This window comes from Carettochelys insculpta, chromosome 12 (genome assembly GCF_033958435.1).
Source record: "Carettochelys insculpta isolate YL-2023 chromosome 12, ASM3395843v1, whole genome shotgun sequence".
Classification (NCBI taxonomy): domain Eukaryota; kingdom Metazoa; phylum Chordata; order Testudines; family Carettochelyidae; genus Carettochelys; species Carettochelys insculpta.
The window spans coordinates 25,602,089-25,629,485 of NC_134148.1; the positions used below are offsets into that span (position 1 = coordinate 25,602,089).

The 27,397-nt window shown below is 41.4% G+C and overlaps 1 protein-coding gene and 1 long non-coding RNA gene across 7 annotated transcripts; one reads left to right on the forward strand and one right to left on the reverse strand.

Moving 5' to 3' along the window:
- Positions 1 to 23,293, forward strand: DTWD1 (DTW motif tRNA-uridine aminocarboxypropyltransferase 1). 3 transcript variants are annotated; one of them, XR_012647208.1, is made up of 6 exons: positions 1 to 163; positions 3,055 to 3,359; positions 4,964 to 5,107; positions 6,698 to 6,971; positions 16,686 to 16,891; positions 21,166 to 21,295. XR_012647208.1 is itself a non-coding variant. In XM_075007233.1 (5 exons), exons 2-5 carry the CDS (start codon positions 3,087 to 3,089, stop codon positions 21,393 to 21,395), a joined length of 921 nt encoding a protein of 306 aa, XP_074863334.1. In that variant the 5' UTR covers positions 1 to 163; positions 3,055 to 3,086; the 3' UTR covers positions 21,396 to 23,293. The 3 variants fall into 3 exon arrangements, 2 of the variants coding, with proteins under 2 accessions (XP_074863334.1, XP_074863335.1); XM_075007233.1 differs by lacking the exon at positions 16,686 to 16,891 and having other exon boundaries at positions 21,166 to 23,293; XM_075007234.1 differs by lacking the exon at positions 16,686 to 16,891 and having other exon boundaries at positions 6,698 to 6,860; positions 21,166 to 23,293.
- Positions 3,204 to 27,397, reverse strand: LOC142019884 (uncharacterized). Of its 4 annotated transcripts, XR_012647210.1 has the most exons (6): positions 27,092 to 27,397; positions 25,889 to 26,055; positions 24,996 to 25,165; positions 22,566 to 22,701; positions 10,757 to 11,017; positions 3,204 to 3,333 (listed from the first exon to the last, which is right to left on the reverse strand). It is a non-coding gene; the product is annotated as an uncharacterized LOC142019884 (long non-coding RNA). The 4 variants fall into 4 exon arrangements; XR_012647209.1 differs by lacking the exon at positions 3,204 to 3,333 and having other exon boundaries at positions 7,612 to 11,017; XR_012647211.1 differs by lacking the exons at positions 3,204 to 3,333; positions 22,566 to 22,701 and having other exon boundaries at positions 7,612 to 11,017.

Consider the following 27,397-nt stretch of genomic DNA (forward strand, 5'->3'; position numbering starts at 1 on the left):
GAGCCAGGCCCAGAGGTGGAGCCGCTGCTTCCGTGAAGCCGTCAGGACTGGGAGCTGTAGGCGTTTCTGTAGCGCTGGAACTGGCCGAGCCCTTGAGGCGGGGGAGCTAGGGATTCACCGGACACGCGGTGGGGCTGAGTCAAACCTGGCTGGATTCCTCCCGGTAAATGTCCCCCCCTCCGTGGCGGGCCGGTTCGGGGCACCTGCAGCGTCTCCTTGCCTGGGGGCGCCGGATTCCCCGGTCCCCGCCACTCCAGCAGGGATTGCGGGGCTGGCTGGCGTTGTACAGAGCACGCCCGGGAAGGGGCCTGTGGCAGACAATGCCCCGTTTTGAGGGCCTTGGGGAACGCTTCCTGGGGCGGGGGGAGCTGCCACATTCGATGTTCTCCGGCTGCCTGTGTGGACAGGCGCCGCACGCCGGGAGAGGGGTTGTCACGCTGTTTTGATGTCCCCAGGGAGGTGTGAAAGGGAGTAGTGGGCGGGGAAGTTTTTCCTATTCAGATGTGTGCAGAGGACGCTTTTATTGGGGTGGAAGAGCGGCCCGATTTTGTTCACTTCCTGATACAGGAGCGCCTGCTTGTTTCAGTATCTGGATGGGGCCCTTATGGTACACAGCAGACCAAATAGGTGTGCGGTGCATTGTCCCTTCATTTCAGAGTTGGAATGGAGCCTTTAGGAGCCCTTCAAATGGAAAGCTGGGAGCAATAGTCTCTTCTCTTAGGCTAAGAGGTAGGCCAAATCCACTTCTGTGAAGAAGCCGAGTTGCTCCGATATAGTGTTAGCAAGGTCTCCTTTTATTCTGTTTTAAATGGTGGTAGGAGAAGGTATTGACTAGAAATCATATGCCTATGTCCTGGATAATGTTTGGCAAGAGACCTGTTTATATTACTTTCCAGTACTCCCAATTTACATCCCCTTCTGTTTAAAGTAAAACAGCAAAGGCCTCGATCCTTTTTAATATTTCATTTGAGTTTCCTATTGTCTTTTTATGGTGGTGTAATCCTTGTTTTTTGCTATCAAAAGGCCTGTTCCCGTAAATTTGATTTCAGTGGAAGTTGAGGAAATTCACAGCAGTTTTGTAGAGGGACACACTACTTTCAAGATTGTCTTAATATTGCGTTATTCTCAGATCCGAGGGTAGAAATTACTGAGTAGGACTGTCACCTTGGAACAGTGTGATTGAGTTTGACTTTGAAAAGAATCAGTAGACTTTTTGATATTTCACTGAAACCTACAGAGCAATTCTCCTTCAGGAGCAAGCCATTAAAATGCCTTAAAATTCATCCGGATGAGGTAGTCCACATAAACAAGACTTCTCCGCTCTGGCTGGCGGTAACAGCAAATTCATTGTGACTGTGATTTGCAGTCTGAATCAAACTCAGTCTTACCGAATCTGAAAACTATTGCTATTATGCTTGTAAAAATATATTACACTAAAACGTAACCGAAAAAACATACAAGTAACTATTATTTTGAGACCACCGAGGTTTTCCTTTTCCACTAACAGCAGCATTTCTTCTGTCAGCATCAATGATGAAAGTGCCTTGGGGCTTCATAACTGAACACCACACTGCCATAAGGCATTATATTGAAGAGAATCAGTTTGCAGCCTGGGAATGCATATCAAATCAAAGGGCCTCCTGGCCTCTTTTCTCCTTGAAGAATCTGTGTGGTTAGAGGCATTAGTCCAGGCTTGAGAACAGTCATTAGGGCAATTTCATTCTTCCCCTACCCTTGTCTTCTGAATCAAGGTTCTGTTGAGAGCAAACTTGGACGGTAAAAAGGGTACGTGTGGTGAGGGACGGTGTTAATTTCCTTTAAAGCCTCATAACATGGGAAAAAAAAGTGGGGTGTTTCTTAGCAGAAAATGGTGACACTTTCCCTGTATTCTAAATTTATATTGAAGAAAGGAAACTTTAATGGTTCTGAAAGTCTGTCTAGACTACCCAGGTGAACCTAAATAATATTAAAACAAAAAAAGCAGTAAAGTAGCACTTTAAAGACTAACAAAATAATTTATTAGGTGAGCTTTCGTGGGACAGACCCACTTCTTCAGGCCATAGCCAGACCAGAACAGACTCAATATTTAAGGCACAGAGAACCAAAAATAGTAATCAAGGTTGACAAATCAGAAAAAAAATGATCAAGGTGAGCTAATCAGAGAGCACAGGGGTGGCGGGGGGTTAAGAATTAGATTAAGCCAAGTATACAAAAGAGCCCCTATGGTGACACACAGAAAATTTGCATCCCGGTTCAAACCATGTGTTAATGTGCTGAATTTGAATATGAAAGAGTTCAGCAGTGTCTCTTTCCAAAGCAGTGAAAATTCTTCTTCAATAAGATGCAAACTCTTAAGTCATTAACAAAATGGCCCACTCCATTAAAATTAGACTAACTGGTTTGTGGATCAGAAGTGTTTTGATGTCTGTTTTGTGCCAGCCATTTTATGTGGTATAAAGGGGTCCAATATTCTATGTTGTGTTTTGGGTGGGTGTTTTGTTTTTGTTTTACATCTGGAATGAACAGTCTACAGAATCCAATGAATATCTTCACCCAATGAATTGCAGGTTTGGAACCTAAAATTGTATGCTTATATTTGCAAACACTTACCTGCTTATCTTAATTCATAGTCCTCCTGGACATTAATGAGAATACTCGTGTAAGTAAAGATAAACACATACCAAAATTTTTGCAAAACAAAGTTTACTGCTCAGATTTACAAAAATGGATATTTATAACTTACTCACATGAGTAACATGAGACAACTGTTCTGAATAAAATTATGCAGGTGCATGTTTGCATGGGCAAGATCTCTGAATCAACGGAACACAGTATCTGTGTTTGTATAGCCACCTGTACAGAGGAGTCCAGCTCTTGATAGCCTCCAGGTGTTTAAAAAAAGCCCCTTTGGGATTATTTGATTTCATCTAGTCAATTTCTGTTCTGATAAGTAATAACATTTCTGCCTGAATTAAATAGCATGAGCGTATGATACCTATATCTTCAGAAATTACAGTATAAATAGACTATCAGATGCTTTTTATTTTTCTTTAGCAGATACAGCATATTGTCTGTTTAAAATAAAGATGTCTTTAAATACATCTACATTTTTGAACCAAGCAAGCCACCAGAAATTAAAAAGGAATTTTGAATGTCTGAAAAATTCACAACCGACTACTTCATCACTTCAAGGTAATCCACTTCAAAATTTACAGTTAGCGTCCTGGGAAGTTCTTGAAAATGCCCAAAAGAGTGGAAGATCAAAATGTCCAAGGTGCGGTAGTTCAAGGATGTTTTATTGTTATTCGTGTTATGTTCCAGTTGAAACTGTGCCTACCAAAGAAATTCCAGTTGTGAAGGTTAGTGACAAATAATGTGTTTATTGCATCTAATATTTGTGTGAATACATTGTCAGTGTTCTTTTTCAACATCCTCTTTAACATTGTGGTCATGATAAATGAATAAATGATAAGCAGAGTTAGCCATCTGGTTTAAGAAGCCAGATGCAAGAAAAATGATAGTTAAGGTTTGTTTTGCAAGTACAGGTTGAACCTCTCTTCTCTGGCAAACTCCATAATCCAGCATTATTTTAGCCACTTATCATGGGTATGACCCAGGTTCCTGTGGTTCCGTAAAGTTTTCGTTTCCAGCCAGCAGTCCTATTTCTCAGTGTTCTGAGTTGTTATTGAGCTCTAATTTACTCTTAGATATCGTCTGAGAGCCCAGTAAGCAGCAGAAGTGTTGGTAATGTGCTAGAAAATATTGACCTCCTGTCATCTGGCACTAATCAGGTCCCAATGGTGCCGGACAAAAGAGGTTCAACCTGTATTATACATATGCTCAATTTTACACTTCTATGAGGAGTCCCAGCTGGAATTAAGGCTAATTCTTTAAACTTTTCCTGAAACCATTCTTACCATAGTTCTCCAAATTGTAAATACCATCAGCATAAGCATTTTAAGATCAAGATGAGATGGATTTGCTAAAAGATACGCTCTAGGAATTATTTCAGAGAAGTTCTGTGACTTCTGTTACACAGGAAATCAGATAATTTATCACAGTGGTCACTTCTGGCCTTGGAATCTCCAATCTATAGTGAGGTGTTTCATAAACAAATGTTATGTAGCTGCAGCCATTTAAACCAGGGCTGAATATGACCCAAAACGTGAACTAAAAAATGGAAAGCAGCTCATAGTTTCATTATTAAACCTGTTCAATATTTTCTTAAAATCAAAATGCATTGTCTTCCAGTGGAGACTGTGACAAAAAAATCACTTGGCGCTTAAGTGCCAAAAGGCCTTTTGAAAATGGAACTTTGGCTCTTAATTAACCTAGGTGCTTTGGAAAATTCTACCCATTGTGCTTGACCCTGTTCTTGAAATCAAAGAGCTTTTTGTATTAATTTCAGTAGGGTGAATACCTCGTATAAACTGTGTTCAGGAGTAGGGATTAGGCCCCCCCCCCCCAGTTTAATCAGTTAACTGGTTAAACCTAGCATTTAACTGGTTAACTAATTAAATTGAATTTTAAGTCCCTCTTCACGGTCAGGAAAATTAAGCTGCTAAATTTAAATGCATATTTTTTCTTCTGTTACTAATGACTGAAGATTGAAATTAATAATGAACGTATCAATAGTCTTTACTGTAGCAATATTTCAGAGAGCCAAGTTTGTACATAGAAGAGCTAAATTGCTTATTAAAAGTAGACAGGGCTGTTTCCTGTTTTTATTAACCAGTTCGTTTCTCTATTTTGTATTAAACAGTCTACCTTTTAAGAAACCTCTGAAATTAGTAACTTCCATATTCCTATTCATCTAATTCAAAGAAATTTAAGGAAAGTTTTTGTATGAATTTATTATACATTTAAAGTAAGGTTTTGTATGGGGATTTTTCTAGGATTATGATTCATTTATGCTTATAGAAATATACATCTGATTTTGTATGCCTGCCCTTTTTTGTTGTAGCTTCCTTTGAATATTGACATAATTAAACACCCAAATGAAACTGATGGCAAAAGCACTGCTGTACATGCTAAACTCCTAGCACCTGAAGATGTTACCATTTATACATATCCTTGCATTCCAGACTATGAAGGACAAAGACATGAAGTAAGAAATTCTGTATCAGAGCTATACTGGGGAAGTGTTTATGTGCCTTTCAGCTTCCATGTACTGCTGGTATTGTACTTCCCCCTTGGGTGGCATGCAGACCCAAATACTTTGCCACTATTCCATCATGAATCCATTCCACCCTATCCAGATCACATCTCTGCAGTGCATAGGGAGGGGAAAACCTGCCTGGGCTCATGGATATCTGCCTCCATGTACAGCCTAAATACTTATTCTGTTGCATCATATGTACCTACAGAGAAGAGAGAGGATTTGGTTTATTGTGCTTTGTAGCTAGTATTTTATTTACTGCTTAAAGCAGAAATGTCAACACCAAGACCACTGGCTGTATTGCCATGCTTGATGGAGTTATGTGGCCTGCTTTGCATATTCATCTTCTGCAGAATCTAACTTTTTGTTTTGTAAAACGTAAGTTTCTAATATTTCCTGGTGCAGAGGAAAAATTATTAAATTTAATTTATATGGGTTTTGAGTCAGCCCAGAGCCAGAAATAATGACAGTGAGAAATAATCTCCCAGTCCTCAATTTGCAGTGAAAATTCTGAAACTTGAAGTTGTAATGCCATTATTAACAAATGGGGAAGGAAAGGGAGTGAAATTGATGTGTGCAAATTGGTATTTGCTGCAAGGAAGGGACTATGAGGAAAGAACAGGGAAGAGCAAGAGAAACAGAGGAAAGAGGATGGAGGAGAAAGGGTACAGGAGGAGAAAACAGTGGTGATCCTAAAGGTGGTCATAATTTCCCATTAGGATGTTGAATGTAATTAGATTTAATTGTTGCACCTAGACCACATTATGCTTTTTTTTTTTTAATTATTTTTATATTTTTAAAAACATCTTTACAATATAAAATTGGGATCCTGGCATAATACCTTCCTGCACAGAAAACATTGGCTTGGTATGACAACAATTTGTTTAACATGTATGTAAGTAATACATTTGTAGACTTTGCAGAATTTGAGTTTTCTTAATTTTTAAAAACATCAAAATTTATATTTTGATTTCAAAGTTGTATGAAATTTTGGCTTTTAAGCATTTTGTCAGAATTGTCTTCAACATCTTCAGTTGCAGGAAACTACGGGAGTGTCAAACAATAATTATTTAAGGACAGGCTGTAATAAGCTCTCAAACAACATTTTTCTTTCTTTGCTGCTCTGTAAATTTCAATTATTGTTGGTGGAAATATTCTTTTACTCTCTTTGGATCTGTATGGAGAAATGGATATTCAGTGTTAAAATGGTAATACTTCTAAGCCTGTATCTATTTAATGAAACCTCTGCAGATAACTAATTTAGAGAAATTCCTTACCTTAATTTTATTTTTCCTTTTTACTGTCTTTTTTTTTTTTTTTTTTTTTTTTTTCCCTTTGAAGCACCTTAAATACATTTTTTAAAAGTTCACTGCTGTCTTGTGCAGATTTAAATGGTTTAGGTTTTTTATTTGCTTGGGTGTTGATTGCCATACAGAATAAGTAATTTTAGTAGAAAAGTTTTTAAAAATTTTACCAGAAACTCTAACATAAATTTCCATTAAAATGGTACTAAGATCCCTGTGTTTGTTTTCATTCTAGATTGCTCTCATCTTTCCTGGTCCTAACTCAGTGTCAGTAAAAGATATTGCTCTCTATCTGCAAAAACATGTTAAACACATTAGTTCTGGCAATGGTGGTGATTCTTCTGCAGAGCCATGTCTCAAGAAAGCAAAAATAGAAACAAAAGAAGATAAAAACTTAAGTGAGTACAATTCAAACAGCAGGAGTGAAGACATTGTTCTGAAGAAAGTAATATTTATTGACAGCACTTGGAATCAAACCAACAAAATAATCACTGATGAGCGACTCCAAGGTAAGTAAGTAAGTAAATAAAAGGGGATACCACAGCTAAAGTAAAGGAGCTAAATGAAATGTACGTATTTCTTTCCTAAATGCAAAAACTCTGATTGAATGCCATAGTGATAAGGAGGGTAGAAATACATACATGTATGTTTAGATCTACTTTCAGCAGGAATTCAGTTTATATGATTTGGAAATGGAGAAGTTTAAAGAGTCCCTCTCTGCCCCCCATTATTAACAAATATTATCTGAACATGTTGTGTTACAGAGAACTTATTTCCTGGCTATCAATAATGCTGTAAGTGGAAAACATAAGTATTGCTGCTTTTATTATGAATTAGCACAGTGTGCTTGTAGTTCTGGACAGCCTCCATTGTGTTATTGATTTAGAATGGGGATATGTTTAAGCATTCCACAGAGAATTACAATGTGTAACAACAATTTGACAGGTTTATACTTGGGTTGTGTAAGGCTCAGTCCTGCTCCTATTGCAGTCATTGGCTGTTTGGAGACTTCATGGGAGTAGGATACACTTCCTTTAGTTCTATTTTGTGTATTAACTGTATGTATTTCTTAATTTCTAACAGTCTATGGAATAAACATTACTGGTTTCATGCATGGAGGATGAATGCTGTTTTGCTGCTCCATTAGCTCATTAAAAATATTACATATGAGCCCGTCCAAATGCTGTTACCAAATATTTTTAATTAAAGAGAGTTCTTATGTTAAATACGTTTATATGCACTACAGTGAGGTAGGGCTTTATTGCGTGATATAAATACAAATATAAAGTGATTTTTTTTAAACTTAAGGCACTAAAAATCCTGCTCACAAAGGATGAATTTCAGGAAACCAATATAGAGCCAAGAAACCTGGGATTTATATGGGTATATTTGCTCATGACTAAAGAGAGAAATCCCTCTGCAGGGCTAAGTTATCAGACTATAGCATAGCCCTTCTTTGTACCTTTTTCAGCCTGTGGGCTAGAGTAATCTAATCAGTGGGGATGCCACTAGTCCTCCTGTCACTCAAACCTATAACTTGCATGCATATCTTTTGACCTGGTATGTTTGTCCTCAAATCCAGACCAAAACTTCCCACATAATATCTCTGACCATTCTTATCCATCCATAGAGCTACTACTTTCCTCCAAGCTCCAAGCATCTCACACCTTGACTACTGTAATGTTGTTTTTTCTGGCCTTGACAACTGCAGTTTTATCCCATGCACTCATTTAAAAATGCTACTGCAAAGATCACATTCCTAACCCATAACATTGACTGTTTCCCCCTCATTGAATCCCAACATCAGCTCCCTATTCTCTATTGCATCAGCTGTTAATCTGCTTGTATTCCCTTTCAGAGCATGGCACAGTTAATCCCTACCTACCAATCACCTCATTGGCCATTGAGCTGTCAATTCTTGCTTCCAAGTGGCACATGATTTCACCCTCCATCATATACAGACTTGTTAAAATATGAAATAAACACTTTTGTACTTTCTCTCAAATTGCCCCACATACTTGGAAAAGTCCCATATAAACATCCACATACTTACCTTACTTCCATCATCAAATTCGTCTTCAGAAGTCTCCTTGATTTCTACAGCTCTGAAGCTGTCAGGTTGCTGGTGGGCCAAGATCACTGCCTAGCTGTCTCGATTTCCCTTTTGTTATACATATAGGCTGTGTCTATACTCGAGAGTTCTGTTGACAGAAGGGGCCTTCTGTCGACAGAACTCGAGGAGAGTCTACACACAACACCTTCTGTCGACAGAGTCTCAACAGAACTCTGCTTTGGCCTCAACAGTTATCCCTCAAAAATCTTGAGGCATACCACTTTCTACAGAAAAAAAGCAGTAAAGTAGCACTTTAATGAAATAATGTATTAGGTGAGCTTTCATGGGACAGACCCACTTCTTCAGACCATGCATCTGATGAAGTGGGTCTTTGCCCACAAAAGCTTATGCTCCAAAATATCTGTTAGTCTGTAAGGTGCCACGAGACTTCTTGTTGTTCTCAAAGCTACAGACTAACATGGCTACCTCTCTGATGCTTGATTCCACTTTCTGTCACTAGAGGGCAATGCAGTCTGGCAGTTCTCTGTCGACAGAGCTAGTGGCGTATAGCAGCAATCTGTGGACAGAGGGCCTGTTGAGTTTCTGTGGACAGATATGTCTAGTGTACTCATAGCCATAGTATAAACCCCTGAGGGCAGAGATGGTCTTCTCTTTGTACCACCATAATAGGGATCCTGGTCCTTGACTACAGCATTTAGGCATTATAGTTATACAAATAATAATACAGTACTGTACTATGTATTTATATTAGGGGAAAATAAGTTGAAGAAATGCATCTTGTATTTGAAGCAGGTGGTGAGAGTTGTTCTGGTCCTTATTTCCTGTGACAGTTTCTTCTGTAGTATGAGTTGGTTTTTGACAAAGCTTTGTCTTCTGAATACATGAGCTTTGCTGTTGTAATAGCTAGTTCTATGGTATCTAATGACCACAGTTTTCATTCTAGAACACCATCTTGCAGTCAAAGACTGAGACCATGAATTTGGGTTGACATTCAATGGGAGGCTAATGTAAAGATTGTCATATTTGATAATGCCCATCTTGCCCACATTCTAATGCAACTAACTCTTCTCTTTTGATTTGTGATGATAGTATATTTGTAGATGGTGAGGGATAAATAGAACTGTGTATGGCCCTCATATTGTTGGCATTTGAGTCCATGTCATCTCGCCAGTTCATCTAGTGGCTACACCGAGATGATTAAGAGGACTGGAAAGTGAATTGTACCTTTATGTAAACCCATCATAGAACCAAATACTTTTCCTAGCAGAGGGTGCAGAGACTCCATTTCTCCTTCGCTTCCCCCTGTTAAATTTCAAATAGGATTAGCTGAATATACCTATTGCCTTAACGGCATGAATTTCAGTCTCCCCTCCTACAATATCTATTTGTTTGTAGTACGTTTCTCATAAGAAAACTGATGGCATTCATGTCTGTCTGTATGCACCCCAGCAGCACACATTAGAGTTATACAATCACTGTCATTATTCTGTTTCCAGTGTCAACTGGAAATCGATAGTTAATGTTTCAACAACAACAAAAAATCCTGCCTATAGCAGTGTCTGAAAAGGAGAGTGGTGTTTGTATTTCCAAAAGAGTTACTGAGGTATTTGTTCAAATAGATAAGCTTAAAAAAAAAAAAATATTAGAACCATTAACGAGCTAATAAAATGTAAAATGAAGTCTGTATTTTGTACCTTTTTATTTACATATTTCAGTATATCTAGTTAGTTACACAAATTAGTTAGCCTTAGGACTAGAGCCACTAGGAAACTTGGGCAAAATTTAAGTATCTCTGAATCTTATGAGGAAAGTGTGTGTACTATATTTTTAGAAAACCAAACCCAAATCAATTGTACAGGAATCATTTGAAAGTTGATATTATTTGACTAGGTTTGATAGACTGCTTCACTAGAAATCAATGATCACTGGATCTGAGAAGTGAACTGTAATATTTAGTATGAATGATTACTTTCCCAGAGTTATTACATTATTAGTATGGCTGTTTAAAGTAGAAGATTGCATGGGTACTTTTTTTATGGCCTTAGTCAAATCTGTTTTATTAGCTTCCATATTGTGCAAAGACTTGCTATTTATCGGCTTCAGATTTTAAAGCATCTGTGCATCCTTCCACTTTTGCAAGTAAATGAGTGCCTGTAACTGCACAGGGAGGTTGCTGAAATGTGGAAGGAATTGTCTCTGTGGCATGTTGACCTTTTATACCTTGCGTCTGGTGGCACTTTGTGAGGAGGGTACAGGATGCAAAGATTCTTCTTCGAGTGGTCCCCGTGGGTGCTCCACTGTAGGTGTCGGGCTCGCCCCAGCGCCACAGCTCGGAAAATCTTCAGCAGTCTCCGTCGGGTCGCGCACGCGCCGATGCGCGTCGGCTCTTCGCGCACTTACGGTCACGTGCACGATCCGGTCCCCGCCAGTTCCTTCTCAACCACCAATGGCTGCAGACGGAATCCTCTCCAGCTCCAAAGCCTGAGACAGATAAACTCCGTTTTTATTCGTTTTTACTAGTTACAGTTATAGTTAATAGTCATTTAGTTATTATAATATTAGTTCTACTGTGTATATAGTTTTTTTTCTAGAAGCAAAAGACTGTGTTAAGGATTAGAGCGGCCGCCGTCAGGCGGGCCCGCTATTTTTGACAAGCCTTCAAAGCTTAACGGTTGCTATTGTTTGGTAAATAGACTGCTAAATGCGCTGTTAGCACTTAAGGATTCAAGGACTTAAAGTCTAACAATGTCGTCTCCCGGTTTTAAAAAGTGTGAATCTTGCTGGGAGGCCATGCCTGCCTCGGATGGCCATAGTAAGTGCATCTGGTGCCTTGTGGAAATCCACGTCCCCCAAAAGTGCTCTCATTGCTCTAAATTAACAACTAGAGCTAGGAAAGATAGAGAGATAAGGCTCAAAATGCTTCTCTTTGACAAAGCACTTCAGCCAGCCACGTCGGAAAAGCCCCATAAGGAGGGCTCTTCAGGTTTGCACAAGAGGAAGGCTGCCTCTTTGACCTCCTCTGTGCAGAAGAAGTGAGAGCCTTCCCCAGCTCGACCCCTGCCCATCACCTCTGGGAGCGGGACGAGCAAAGCAAGGGTCCCGGGCCCGCTGGCGGCTTCTGCTGAGAAGGCCGTGGTGCATGTACCCGCACAGGGGCCTGTGACTCTTAAGGAGACGGCACCGAGGGCCGTGCAGGCACCGGAGAGATTGGCACCGGCTACTGCGGCACCGAGCTTTTCGGCTCCGACGGCATCGGAGCGTCAACACCCGGCACGGAGCCCTATGGCGCCAAACGAAACACCCCAAGTGGCACTGAGGACGACGGCACCAAGCACGGCACCGGGGGCAGCAGAAATCAGCACGGCACTGACCAGACTTCCAGTAGTACCTGAGCGAGCAAAACCCAAAGCAAAGACCCGGCACCGCAGTCCCTCCCCTGAGGTAATTGCCCTGCCATTATCACCGTGATTCCCCCCCTGGAGATTCAGCTAGCAGCAACACCTTCAGCCTGCCACAGGCTTCCATCTCCTTTTCTCCAACGACCATCTCCTGGGTTTTCACGCTTCTCACCATCTTCCAGCAGAGATCCCTATGAGTACCATCACAGAGGATCTCCCCCTATGTCGGTGTCATCTCGACGATCACGTCATTCCTTGCATTATCCTTACGCTTTCGGGTCGTGGTCCAGGTCCCCATCACCGGGACCCTGTCCTTGTTGCTATGACCACCACCATTATAAGGGACATCAACATAGGAGTTCGGCATCCTGTCGGAGATCCCCGTCAACCCCTCCTCAACGTCACAGTGCACAGCTTCAACCTGGGGGAACACCACGATTTTCCCAATCAGAGACTGGTTCAAAGGATTTTGAACCTCACTTCGAAACTTCAAAAGGACAATCATATGAATACAGCCAGGATCCCGGGGAACTGGAGGAGAGATGTATCACAGTGATGCCTCCTCATCCTCCCCCGACGAAGCGGTTGTTCCTGGGGACATCTCTCCCCCAGATGACCTAAAACAATTCCAAGAGCTGTTCAAAAGGGTGGCTCAATCTCAGGACATACAAGTGGCGGAGGTACAAGAAAAGCACCACAAGCTCCTTAAAAATCTCAGGCCCCCTTCTTCTTCTAAAATAGCCATACCATTGGATGATGCAATTATGGAGGCAGCCACTAACATATGGCAGACTCCAGCCTCCACTCCTCCTACCAACAAAAGGGCAGATAAAAAGTATTTCGTCCCTGCCAAAGGCATGGAGTTTTTGTTCAGTCATCCACAACCAAATTCGCTAGTGGTTGAATCCTCTCAACATAGAGCCAAAACGTCCCAGTATAAACCTGGGGGACTGGACAAGGATATAAAGAAACTGGACCTTCTCGGTAGAAAGGCTTACTCATCATCTACCCTGTTGCTGCGCATGGCTAACTACGCTGCACATTTGTTGAACCACAATTTCGACAATTATTCTAAGCTTACTGCTGTCATGGACTTCCTCCCGGAGGATAAAAAGCCGGTCCTTAAGGCAATCATACAAGAAGGATACGCGGCTTCTCGAGCAGGAGTCCAGATTGCCTTAGACGTAGTGGACACAGCGGCTCGTGCTGTAGCCGCTGCGGTGGTAATGCGCAGGGAGTCATGGCTCCACACCTCAGGCATTCCCAAGGAACTGCAAGTAAAAATAGCAGACCTTCCCTTTGACAAAATGAAATTATTCGCTGAATCAACTGACTCAGTCTTGCACTCTAGTAAAGACTCCAGAGCGACACTTTGGGGATATATGCCCCACCATACAGAAGGAAGAAGTTTTATCCTCAACAACGGCGTTATAGTTACCAGCCACAATGTACCCATTTTCAACAGGGGTATGACCAGGGGCATCATCAACAGCCACCACAGTACAAGGCCCCTAGATGTCGACCACAACAAGGCCACGCCTCTTCCGGGCAGAATATAAGAGAGCAGGTTTGACGGGTATGTCGAGGGTCGCGAAATCAAGACCATCTCTCAGTGCCAGTCTCAGCACATGTTCCATCATCGACTCAAGCCATTCTACCCACGATGGCAAAGCATCACCTCGGACAAGTGGGTATTGGAGATTATAGCCACAGGGTACACGATCCCCTTTCAATCATTACCACCACCAAATCCTCTCACCACGCCCCCTTCTCAGGGACCCCTGTCACCTCACGGAACTGAAGCGGGAGGTGGACCACCTCCTGTTCATAGGGGTGGTGGAGAGAGTACCGGAGCAATTTCAGGGCAAAGGTTTCTACTCCCGGTACTTCCTGACAGAGAAGACGACAGGAGGTTGGAGACCCATTTTGGACCTACGGGCCCTCAACCAATATCTGCACAAACAACGCTTCAAAATGACTACGATGGCTTCCATAATCATGGCACTAGACGATGGAGATTGGTTTGCAGCCCTTGACTTACATTATGCATATTTTCATATCACAATTCATCCAGCGCACAGGTGCTTCCTCCGGTTCATTGTAGGCACAGATCATTTTCAGTACAGAGTCCTTTCATTCGGTCTCTCTTTGGCACCCAGAGTTTTCACCAAGACCCTAGCGGTCGTGTCAGCATACCTGCACAGACAGGGCGTCTTCATCTTTCCGTACCTGGATGATTGCCTACTAAAGGGAACTTCCCAGGCGGAGGTATTGCAGATGATTCACATCACCACAAACACATTTACCTCACTGGGCCTCATCATCAACTTCTCAAAGTCAAAGACCGAGCCCACACAAAATATAGAATTTATAGGGGCTTGGATAGACTCTGTTACGTCAAGGGTATATTTGCCTGATGCCCGTTTTCGCGCCATCGAGTCTCTAGTACAACTAATAACCATACAGCCCCATTGTCTCAGTCCTAACGTGCTTACAGTTACTGGGGCACATGGCGACCACCAAGTTTGTGGTACAAAACGCCAGACTACACATGCGAGGATTGCAGCATTGGTTGGCTACTGTATACAAACCATCAACCCATACCGTTCACAAGATGGTATCACTCACAACAGAGGCGCGAAGGTCACTAACATGGTGGGCAAACCCCAAGAATCTACTAACAGGGGTGCCTTTCCGCCAACCACAAATTACTGTTTTCATTACAACAGATGCATCCCATACGGGATGGGGAGCACACATGGACAACAAAGCCACTCAAGGTTTATTGTCCCCTGTAGAGAAATCACTGCATATAAACATACTAGAACTCAGAGCAGTGTTCAATGCGTGCAGGCATTTTCGGAATTATCTGTGCGGAAAAGTCGGCATAAATACCGACAACACCACCACCATGTTTTATATAAACCAACAAGGGGGGGACAGCTCTCGTGCACTCTGTGCGGAGGCGGTCCGGTTGTGGAACTGGTGCGTTGCCAACAATATAACCCTAAAAGCTTCATATTTACTGGGTGTCCACAACGTAAAGGCGGACCAACTCAGCAGACACTTTGCGCCCACATACGAGTGGCAGATCCTTTCAGACCTGCTTCACCAAGTGTTCCACAGATGAGGGTTTCCCCAAATCGACTTGTTCACCACTCACGACAATAAAAAATGTCTCCGATTATTGCTCCAGAGTGGGCATAGGACAGGGATCCTTGGGGGACGCCTTCATGATCCCCTGGAAGGGCCCTCTACTCTATGCATTCCCTCCCACAACACTCATACACAAGGTCTTGGAGAAAGCCAAAAGGGAGAGAGCATGCATGATACTCATAGTCCCGACCTAGGATCGGCAACAATGGTTCCCATTGCTTCTACGCATGCCACAGCACTGGCCGTTTCACCTCCCGACAGTACCGGACCTTCTCTCACAGGCTCGAGGGTCAATACTGCATCCGCACCCGCAGAGACTTTGGCTACAAGCATGGTTAATCCATGGCTCAGCGCCCTAGAGACTACATGTTCAGAGGGAGTGCAGCAAGTCCTGGAGTGTAGTTGGAGGACTTCCACCAGAAAGACTTATGAGCACAAATGGTCACGTTTTTCTGCTTGGTGCTCTTCCAAGCAGTTGACACCTCTGGACGCCCCTATACCCATGATTCTGGACTACCTGCTACAACTCAAACAAAAGGGGCTCTGTCTATCCTCCATAAAGGTTCATCTTGCGCCTATATCAGCTTTTTGACATGAAGAGGAGGGATCAACCATATTTGCCCATCGTGTTGTCACGTGCTTCCTAAAGGGGTTGGTAAACCTGTACCCCCCTCGGAAACCGATACCGCTGTCATGGAGTTTGGACTTGGTTCTCCACACACTTTCGGGACCGCCCTTTGAGCCATTGGCTACAGTTCCCCTTCGGCTACTTACCATGAAAACAACTTTCCTCCTGGCAATCACGTCAGCTCGCAGGGTGAGCGAGTTCGCAGCCATAATGTCCACACCACCCTGCACGATATTCTCAAAGGAGGCGGTGGTCTTACGTTTGCACCCAGCCTTCGTTCCAAAGGTCTCTTCAGATTTTCACATTAACGAACCCATAGTATTGCCCTCGTTCTATCCTAAGCCTCACAATTCGAGTAAAGAGGCACGGTTGCACTTATTAGACATGAGAAGGGTGCTGGCCTTCTACATCGATAGAACTAAGCCTTTCCGGAAAACAGACAGACTCCTGGTATCCATTGCATCCAGGTCAAAAGGGGAAGCCCTGTCTTCGCAGAGGATTTCAAATCACATTGTGTCATGCATAAGACTGTGCTACGAGCTTCACAAGACTCCTCTGTCAGTTCCGCCCAGGGCCCACTCCACTAGGGTGATGGCGGCGTCGACGCCACCATTCTTCAAGGGAATCGCGCTGAGAGACGTCGTCGCAGAGCGGCGACATGGTCTTCGTACGACATTTTCGCCAAGCACTACGCCATGCACAGGATGCTTGATGAGGATACACACCTGTTGACAGCAGTCCTTTCAAGGGCAAGCTGCGCATAAATTGGGTACCCACCTCCCTTTTTTTTGGGGGGGGGGGTTACTGCTGGGTAGTCACCTACGGTGGAGCACGCACGGGGACCACTCAAAGAAGAAAGAAGTTTCTCGCCTGTGTAGTAACGATGGTTCTTCGAGATGTGTCCCCGTGGGTGCTCCACTACCCACCTGTTCCTCCCCACTTCGGAGCTCTGTTTTGTGTTTTTCAGAGATGTCCGGAGCGGTTGATCAGGAACTGGCGGGGACCGGATCGCGCACGTGACCGTAAGCACGTGAAGAGCTGATGCGCATCGGCGCATGCGCGACCCGACGGAGACTGCTGAAGATTTTCCGAGCTGCAGCACCGGGGTGAGCCCGACACCTACGGTGGAGCACCCACGGGGACACATCTCGAAGAACCATCGTTACTACACAGGTGAGTAACTTCTCTTTTCTTGCCCTATCCTGCTTTCCACAAAACCCCCAGGAGCCAGTGAAACAACTTCATAAAGTCCTGTAGACTTTGCCTATAGTAACATACATTTTTTTTCCCCTCTATGATTTGGATACTAAGGATGACTTAAGGGCCAGCAGTTGGTAGGAAAACCCTAGCAATAGAGTGTCAAGGGACTGATATGTGGCTTCTCTTTGCTTTTGCTAAAGTATCCAAGATAAACAGATATTTTGAGAATCCGCATATTTAGAAAAGGGGGCTGAATCCTGGGCCACTTCCACTTGAAGAGCAAACGATAGCCACTAATTCACAAACAATAAGGAAATTCCAATGAACTGCAACTAGTGCAGCTGTGTCCAATAGGCATTTAAAGATCACCACACTTGTGGTTTGTCATCTTTCCATATTTGCCACATTTCCCCCTCCACTGTAAATACCCTCTTTTTCCCTCAGAGCCAGACACCCTAACCTCCCCGCTTCTAACTCAGTGCCAGTGACTCACCAGAGCTGCCTGGGCTGCCGCTGGAGCCACCATGTGCTTCTCCCACCATCTGTGTGGTGCATGTATGGAGCAGGCAGACAGCACTCCCGGTGTGTGGCTTTCAGGCGGAGCCGCATTTAAAAGCGCCAAGACCCGCATGTATTTGGCACAATGCGGTGTCCTATCCAGAGTGGTGAACATATTGAACAGCATGAAACTAGTGGACTTCTGAAGCCCCTGCGTAATAATAGCTAACAGGGATTCAGCAAAACCCTTCAGCATGTTCTTAAAGTCAGGCATAGTCCCGTGCTTCACAGAATCGGGGAGTTAGGCTTTAAAAAAATAATAGCAGCAGCTTTGGTCAATAAAACTACCATGTATTGGATTCATATTCTTAGCAGACTGGTCTAACAAATCTTTATCAAGGCAACATTTTCATTAAGTGGTGATCAGTTATTTATCAGTGGGAACTACATCAGGACAATCTCATCACTTCCATTTGTTGCACAAACTTAGTTATAACTATCTTTCCTTACATATATATTAGCCTCTTGTTTTCATGTTAACTCTCCTCTCCAACATGACCATGTTAGTGTTAGTTTAAAACTCTTATAGGTTTTTTTAGTTCTTTTTTTGTCACAGACAATATGACTTTGCAATTTCTTACATGCATGCAGCTCTACTTTTGCTTATGCTGTTTACATGTTGTTAGAATAGATTCTTAAAATTAATAGCAGGCTTCTTTCAAGCCTAAATATCCCTCCACTCTCAATATCATTGAAATAGATACATTAGAATGAGAGCTTACAGGATTTGGTATCTCCTATCATAGGTCGTGACATAATTGTGAGGAAACATAGTTGCTTGTCATGATGAGATACAGCAAAAGAATGGAAGCATAAGAATGAAACACTCCGAAAGGTGATCCAGTCAGCCAAACAAAATGCGTGTGAGAGGAAAAAAAGCCTTTGTATGGGGTGGAAAGATTGTTTGTTTATTGTCCAAACTAGAGTGTTTTCTAAATGTCTACGTTTCCATCCTGCCTAAATCCCAGATTGTCACAAACACTTTTTCTTATTTGAGCTCAAAATATGTGGATACTAAACATGAAAAATGTCCAAATGCTGACTTCCTGGATAGTTTGTTACTCAAAAGAACTGCTTGTGTTTGCAATAAATACCACCTTTGGCTGTATAGATACAGTACAGAGATGATGGAAACATGTTCAGTAAACAGTAACATTTAACCTTTTCTAAATCTTATGTTCTGAAACTCTTAAGTACTCTGTTGAAATTAATTGGTCTTGTGCCTGATTCTCAGTGGGGTCTGTGATCTGCCTGTTATTTAACATCTCATTTCCCTTTCTTTGCTCTTAAATTTTAAGCACTTTGTATTTGGAGGAATCATCCATAAATTTTAGTTTACCACTCGTAAGGTGAAACCCTGACCCTTCTGAAGTCAGTGAGTTTTGCTGTTGACTTTTATTGAGCCAGAATGTCATCCTCATTTTTTGGTCTATTGAGTACTCGCCTTCGTTTAAAAAGTCACTGAAACTTTAAATAGGAAATAAACTAAAGTAATGAAAACTTCCTTTAGTGCAAAAAATTAAAGGGAATGGTTAGTCTGTATCATTCTTACTATCTTCAGTTTAGGCACATTTTTCATTACCAGTTTACATACTGTTTGAATGCCTCGTTATGACATTGTGTACTTTGAAAATAACCTTGTATATTATTAATAGAATTTTATCTGGCATAAATAGTTAGACTCACCTTCTGATTGCACCAGAAACAGTTAAATGTAGTTTGATGCTGTATAAAAAATAAGTGCTGGGCTACAGGCCAATTTGGGCTCCTGAAATAGGGCCATATGGAGATGAACCAAACTTCTGTCTGTAATTTCCAAGCAATTCTCAGACCATGTTGTAATTACTGATGTTAAACCATCTCAAGATACAGATTTTAAATCTTAATGTTAACAGCATTTAAGAAGATCTTCAAACATTTCTTAACAGACTGTGGTGCTTGCTACCTGGATTGATCCCATTGACTTACTATGCATTTTAATGGTATTTCAGGTTATATGATGTGACTTCAATGTTTTTTAGTAGAGTAATGTGGGATTGCACTTCAGTAAGATAATTTAGGTTTCAATAGGGAAGAGATTGCAGCATCAGGGCCTTCAGTAGCTTTTGAATCATTGTATAATAAAAGTAAGCATTTATTTACTTTTATTCAATTCATAAATATAACAAGCACTAAGATATTCATGTAATATTGGGTATATAATGCTGTTAGGTTTGAAGCAGAACGCCACTGTTTTCAATTTAAAAAAAAAAAGGGTGGGGGCGGGGGGAGCCCTTCCTTAACCTGCCATAACCATTCAAGACCTTTCAGAATCAAATCCCTGAGAAACCTATACCTTTCAGTCTAAGGCCCTTGGCTCTATTCATAAAATTATCTATGGACTTGAGTGCTTGCATGGCTTAAGGTCCAGTTGCTGCAACCTCCTCTGTGTGGGCAGACCTAAATTTGTATAGAGACTCCATGGAGTCAATGGGATTGCATGGATAAAAGATGTACAATGAAGATCAAATTGCAAGGCCTGAGACTGAAGTAGAAATATTGATGAAACTGACCTTTTTTGAGTTGGGTGAGGAGCGGGGAGTTATAGCAAACATTAAAAAGCTAAAACAGCAGCAAAAGAACCCTCAATAGCTGACAACTGTATCTTGGGAGGTTATATATTAACTTGGGTGGATTTGATTTTTTTTTTTTTTTTAAATGGGTAAATATTGGTTTCATAATACCCACCCAAACCTGAGAGAGAATATTTCCATTGGTGATAAGAGGTTAAGATTCTTTCATGGATATCTTTAGTAAAATTCAGGCCCAGTTCCTTGGCAATAAACAAAAATTCACCTGTCCCTGACTTTGTCACCCCACCCTATTTTTAGTAAAAGAGAGCGCTCCTGGGGTTTGCAGTTGCTCCAGTCACCCTGCTGCTTCTGTGGTGCTGGGGCTGGCTACAGCTGCAGCACCAGGGATCTGACCCAACCTCAGGCCGGGGAATGCTGCTGTTGGAGTCCCAGAGCTTGCTGCCAGTCAGCTGTTTCAGTGACCGCTATTCCTGCAACCCCAGGACTGGCAGCTGTTCCAGCCAACCCCAGAAGAAGTCACAGAATCCATTATTTTCATGACAGAATCATATCCTTAAGGATAATTGAAACTTGCAAATAAGCAGAGTAAGAAAAATGGTGCTTGAGAACATAGTTTGATTTTAAGGCTATTTACTTTGCACATGTTCACATGTGATGTTGGCAATCTTTGTTTTACTGTTTATAAAGTTTTACCTTTCTAAATGTTAATGTCTGCTGTCATTAAATAACTATCTGACTCTGCACATGATTTCCGGTAAATGAAAATTTAAATGAAAATCTAAAAAATTATTGAAAACAGAATTTAATGCAACTGTAAAAATTTAAATTGATAAATTGAAAGAATGCTTAAACACAACTATATCTACCAAAATTACAAAAAGTATAAATTGTGCCAAGCCTAAATAGATAACACCTAGTTCTTATGTTGCACTTTTCACCATTGCCCTCATTGTATAGATGGGGAAACAGAGGCACAGAGAAGCAAAGTCACTTAACCAAGGTCACCCAGCAGACCAATGACAGAGGCAGTACTGGAACCCAAATCTTTCAATTCCTAGTAAGAAGCTCTGTTTGTTGAGCCATACTGTCTAACTTTTGTCCTCTTTTACTTGGCAGGGTTGCTACAAATTGAGTTGAAAACAAGGAAAACTTGCTTTTGGCGTCGTCAGAAGGGAAAGCCAGATACGTATCTTGCTACAATTGAAGCCATTTATTACTTTCTTGTAGAGTATCACCAGGAGGTTTTAAAAGAGAGCTACAAAGGACAGTATGACAACCTGCTTTTTTTCTTTTCTTTTATGTACACGTTGATAAAAAATGCCAAGAATTCTGCAGGAAAAGAATGAGCCAAGATACCAGTTTGTCTGTAAATAGCACCATGTTTGTTTTTCTTTAATTTTGATAAAGTACTGTAATGCAATTTTTTTGTTTTGTCTGAATGACATTTGAAAGTTCAATTAAAAAAAAAACAAAACCCACAGTGCATTACACTCTGGAGTTGTCCCTAATGATGCTTCAAATGCAAGAGCAGGAGTTGGGTTCTGCAAACACTTGATGTATAATTTTAATCACATGAATAGTTCATTAGAACTACTTATTTCCATGATATTATGCATGTCCCTCAGTGTTGGACTGTTTAGGGCCTGTTTTTATGGGTCTGACCTTAAAGTCCTCACTTTGGGTAAAACAGAATGGCTACCTCTTCTTTCGAAAAAGTGTGTCCACACACACACACAAAAGCAGATGGAATAGTGATCCCCTCTTTCAGTAGAGAGCTTCCACACCACCCCCACTCTTCTGAAAGAATGGGCCAGGGAGTGAGAAATCCAGAGCCATAAGGACTGCTTTTCCGAAAAAGAGCCTATGGAGCATCTACACGTGCTTGCTTTCAAAGGAAGGCGCTTTACCCAATCTGGAAAGAGCAGTGTTCTTTCAATTTCAGATCAAAGGAGCTCATTTAGTGTGTAGGTGCCCTTTTAAAAAAGGGCCAGATTTTCTGAAAGACCTTGCTAGTATAGACACAGCCAATGTGCCTGAGGCAAGTAACGGAAGATTAAGACCTCGTATTGTAAATAAGAAGATCTCAAGATTGTAAAGAGGAGTTAATATGTCAATATGAACTCTCTTTTCCTAAAACATTGCAAAATGTAGTTCAGCTGACTTCACTGTGTAGGAATGTGCTCTAACCAATCAGACTGACTTCATGCTGGTGATAACACAATTGCTCACTGAAATGATTAGAACAGTATTTCATCAGGAAAAAAATTGACACAAGTTAGTTTGAATAAATGGAAATCAAATGATAAACTTTGTTTTAAATAAAACTGGAAACATGATTTAGTAATGTAGATAAATATAGGCCTGGATTCACAAAGGTACTTCAGTAGTGTGATGTTGAGCAGATGTTGGCAAAATTTTTAAGCATGGATCAGGCTAGATATTTCTCTCTCTTTCCTATGTGGGTGAAGGACTCACAAATATTGTAGAAGATACAAGGAAAAATTATAATAGCTGACCTTTTGAGAAAACTGAGTTTATTTTAGTTATCTTTTTTTTTTTTCCCCCTCTTTGGAAAACCTGGCTAAGTTCCTTTTTGCATCAGTCCTTCTCTTCTAAAGGGGAGCCTCTGTTTCCATGGGCAAATAAGCAGCACTGTGGAAAAAAGGCATAAAGAATTTCTCTTTTTAAACTTGTGTAAAATTTTATTTGGGGCCATCGAACAAATTAATGGCTTTACTTTTATTTTAATGTATTGAACCAAGTTACTGAATTAATCACAATAAATAGAGCATTTAAATACAAACTCAAGAACCACTTTTTCAGTCAGTTTCAAGCTAGCCTCCAGTTTTACATGCCCGCCCAATTTCACGTCTTCAGGTAGGCATGAAACAAAGGGGCTTCAGGCAGGGGACGGTTGTTTGGATTTTGGCACATAGAAATCCATCTATGTACATATACAAAAGGGAAGACCCGGGCTATCCATTTGGCCCTAAAAGTAGAAGGATTTAGTTGGTATGCATTAATTAAAAAAACACTTAGCATAAGTGGCATGGATTCAGGGTCAGAAAGACAAACGACATTTCAAACGTGATGGTGAAGCTGCTCAAGGGAAAAGCAAGTTTGTATTTCTCTTACATAAAAAAAAAAAAAAAAAAAATGTCCAGTGAACATCTCTTGTCAGCTATTGGAACAACAGATTTCTTAGTAATTTGTTTTTATTGCTATTGAGAGAGGTTATTTTGGCTTTTTGCAATGATTAATGCAATATCCTCTGGTATGAATTTTGATAATCTTTTTGACATTTTCATTTGTACTTCTGTTTCTAAAACAAAGATTGTTTTAACTTTTTAAAGAAGGCCAAACTTCTTTTTAAAAGATCACTGAAGTATAGTTTAAGAAAAAACTCTCACCCATTTTAAACCCATACAAAAAGTGAACTCTGTGACCAAATGTTTTACAAGAATCAGAGGAGAAAAATTTTTTTTTCTTCCAAGACATTTCCCTGAAAACATGTTTTTTTTATTTAAAAAGTAGAGGTCAGATAAAAGCTTATATAAGCTGGTCTCTGTTACTTTGGAAAATACTTTCATAAGGTTAAAAAAATTTTCCAAATGTAACTTCGGGTATCTCACTTTATTTTAACAAAAGGATTTTAGCAGCTATTCCAAAAGTAAATTAATTTTAATTCTCAGATCAAATCAATGTACACAAAATATTTAAAATCTGGAACATTGACTCTCCAGAAAATTGGGTTCAGATTATTTTTTCATAATTAATTTTGCTATACAGCTGCATTAATTCTTAAAGCAATAGAAATGACCCTTACAAATATGGGACATATCTTGGGTCCATGTTATATTAAGATATATTGATGTTGCTCTGATACTCTTAAGTGGGGGGGGCGGGACAGGCAGGAGGTTAGTGTAACAACTGTTTCAGGTCTGTTCTAGCTGAAACTTGGTTGTCTCCAAAATATATTTTAATCCATTATTTAATTTGGAGACTGGCAAAAAAGAGGCTCTTCAACTCACTGAAAAAGTAGCATGGTTGCCAATCCATTTTTCCAAGTTCTAGCCAAAACAATAGCTTTATATCGCTAAATGAAAGATAGCAAGCAGTTAATCCTTTCAAGTGGGGATAGCACCACTGATTCTCTGTTAACTCAAATGAGGGTCAGGGGAAGTTGAGCTAATTCTGAGCCTATTTCTTAAAGCTGGTACGGCCCTATAATGCTCTCAGTCAGCTGATCTTATAGAGAACCACTCATCCACATATGCCATCAGGGTAGGGAGACAGTAAAGCTCTGTCTACACTGCAGAGTTCTGTCCACAGCAGTCACTGTCAACAGATATTTCCTGACAGAACCTCTGTCTACAGAACATGTCCACACCTAATACTGGCTCCCCCTGTCAACGGAGAGCGGCCCGACTGCCCAGGCCTCTGTCAACAGAACAGCCAACTGGAAACTCTGCAAACAGGGCAGCCTGGTGAACCAGAAGAACTCTGTCGACAGAAGCCCGCCCCCCCCCCCCCCCCCCCCCCGAGCATCTACACTATTTTTTTGTCAACAGACTCTGTCAATAGAGGCGCTATGCTTTGTACGGTCAAGACAGAACTCTGCCAGGAAAACTGCTGTGTTCTGTGGCCATATTCTTGACAGATCACATTTGTAATGTGGACAATCCCTAGTTTTGTTGACAGAAGGCCTCTGTAGTGTAGATCCAGCTTAAGAGAGAACATCTGGAGTGAGGGGGGCATCAGGCTTAAAGTAAAAGGTTTCAAAACATGAGGAAAAAGGAGGAGCATCCCTGTCTTCTGAATACAAAGACCTCTGAAAGCCTTTGGAAAGGTAAGTTAAAGCACCTGTAGTAACCCAGGGGAACAGAGAGCCTGTCATGATTGGTTGGTAGCACTGTGGAGATAAAAATGCTAAGCGCCCATCTTACCTGCAGTCTGATCTGTTCGTGTTGGTATCCTGCTTTTTCCTGTCTCAAAAATGGTGGGCTTTTTGTTGCCAGAAGTGGAGAGGACAATTGTTTCTCTTCCATGTTTTACGGCTCTAAATCCACTCCTGAGTATGGCTCTAGAAAGGAGTTGCGGCAGGCTATTCCCTTTCCTGGAGAGAAGTAAAGGAGGTACCAGTCATTCATCATTTTATTCTTAGATTTCAGTGCTAGAAGGGACTATTTGATCTAGTCTGACCTCCTGGGGAACATAGTTCATAGAATTTCACCCAGTTACTTCCCTGTTGAGCCCAATGACACGTTTGACAAAAGTATATATCCCAGACAGTTGTGCAGTATTGCTATCCAGAGTTGGCAAACCCACCACTCCCCTGACAGCAGCGCGGACCCTTCCCATGGTTGGCATATTTCTAGTTTAATTTACAGAAGCATTACCTCCATTCTTGCCTGGCTCTTTCTGGAACTGTGTGCTCTATGGCTTTATAACCCTTCTGTTAAGGGAGCCTTTAGCTTTTCCTTCTATTGGTAGGGTAATTGAAGGGCATTACTAGACCATTTGTACTGCTAATTGTGCAAGCTTTTGACTAATCTGTCATGCATTTCTTCTCCAAACAGGAATTAAAATTTAATCAGATTCTCTTCCTTGTATTGGTAAATTTCATCTTGGGGTTCCTTAGTTTTCCAAGCTGCTCATTCTTATTTAATTATGCCTCTCTCTGAATAAGTAGTTTATTTTTCTGCATCACAAGATCATCATTGACTGTTACAAGCACCTTTTTAATTTTATTTCTGTGATCATCTAAAAATGCATTGTAGTATCACTCATTGTGTTCTCATAGCTAAAAGATGTCTTCTTGTTTTCATGTTCCACTAACCTCAGGCCTTTGCTAGCGCTGCTTTTAATGTTTGCACAGACGCGTTCTTCTTTAGCTCCATTTTCCTTGTAAGGGAATGTGTGTTCTCTTTGGTTCGTGCTCCAAATTGCTGTTTTCTCAGGTTTGTTCTTTCATTTCTCTTCAACTGCTGAAAGAACTTGTGAGCGCTAAAGAATGCAAAATTTGTTTTTAAAGATTTCATCTCCCATCTGAGGATGAAAACTGAGTGGGTTGAAAAGAGAGGGATGAAGGCAAACTCTTGCCCTCTCCCTCAAACATTTGTACATTTATCTTATCCAAATCTTTGGTCAACCACATGTTTCAAACCCTATTAAATTTTTTGTGTCCTTATAAAAATCTTATTTGTATTCCATAACTATTTCACATGCCCTGTAGAGTGCGAAGTGCAATGCAGTATATTGCTCTGATAAACCTGTCTTCCCAAAGTACGCGTTGTACTTTAGTTTTTGTTTGAGCACATTAAAATATTTAGCTTTCAGAAGGCTATGATTTTGTCATGCATATTTTTAGGAAAAGTCATGGATAAGTCACAGGCAATGAATAAAAATTCATGGAAGCTGTAACAAAATGGGGAGGGAGGAGCATCTTTTCCCCCTCATGCAGTGCCATGAAGCTGGAGCCTCTGCCCTTGCACAATGGTTGGAAGCTGGGAGGGACCCCTGACCTGGACTGGAATCTGCAGGGTTTTCCCATCCTTGGCGGATGGGATGGGGAGCTCTGGGGGATCCCCACTGCCCACAGAAGCTGGGGTACTTGGGGAGGGCATCCCCCTTGGTGGCTGGGGAGCTTCAGGGGGAGTCTCCCACCACACCTAGGGCTGAGGTGTGGTGGGTGGTCTTCTGCCCTGCAGAGCTGGCAGCTGAGGGAGGTCTCATGCGGCCAGTGGTGGCTGGGCTGCTGTGGGGTTTCAATGTCACTGAGGTCTCTACAAATCTTAGATTCCATGACTTTTGCAATCTGAGTTACATACTTGTAGTCTTAATCATAATTAGCTTGTATGTAAACTAAGTATGTTAACACATCTGCTTCTTAGTTTACAGAACAGCATCTGGCAGCATGTTGAGTTAATAGCAAAATTCTAAGAAAATTTATATGCATCTTATCCATATTTTGAAATCTGACTGGCCTATACACTGCATGTCTAGGGATATAATTATGCATCCATGGTTTTGTTGATCTCACCTGCAGAGAGAGCTGTTAATTCGCTTAGAAGTCTGTTGTTTGATTGCCAAGGTAATAGTATGACGGCTGCTTTGTGCTGCTGCTACTGCTACTAGCTTGGAAATGTGGGCTTCCTTTATTTTAATTAGCACTGGAATCATTTGTAGGATGAAGGTCAACCAGATCCAGAAGATGTAAGGCCCTCTGACTTATTTAGGTATCCATGGGGGGTGGGTAGGGCATCTTTGCACGCCCTATACGCTGAAGTCGTCTTTGCTATCTCCTCATCATTTTCCCTTCTGGGCTATTACAAAGTGAGAATCCACA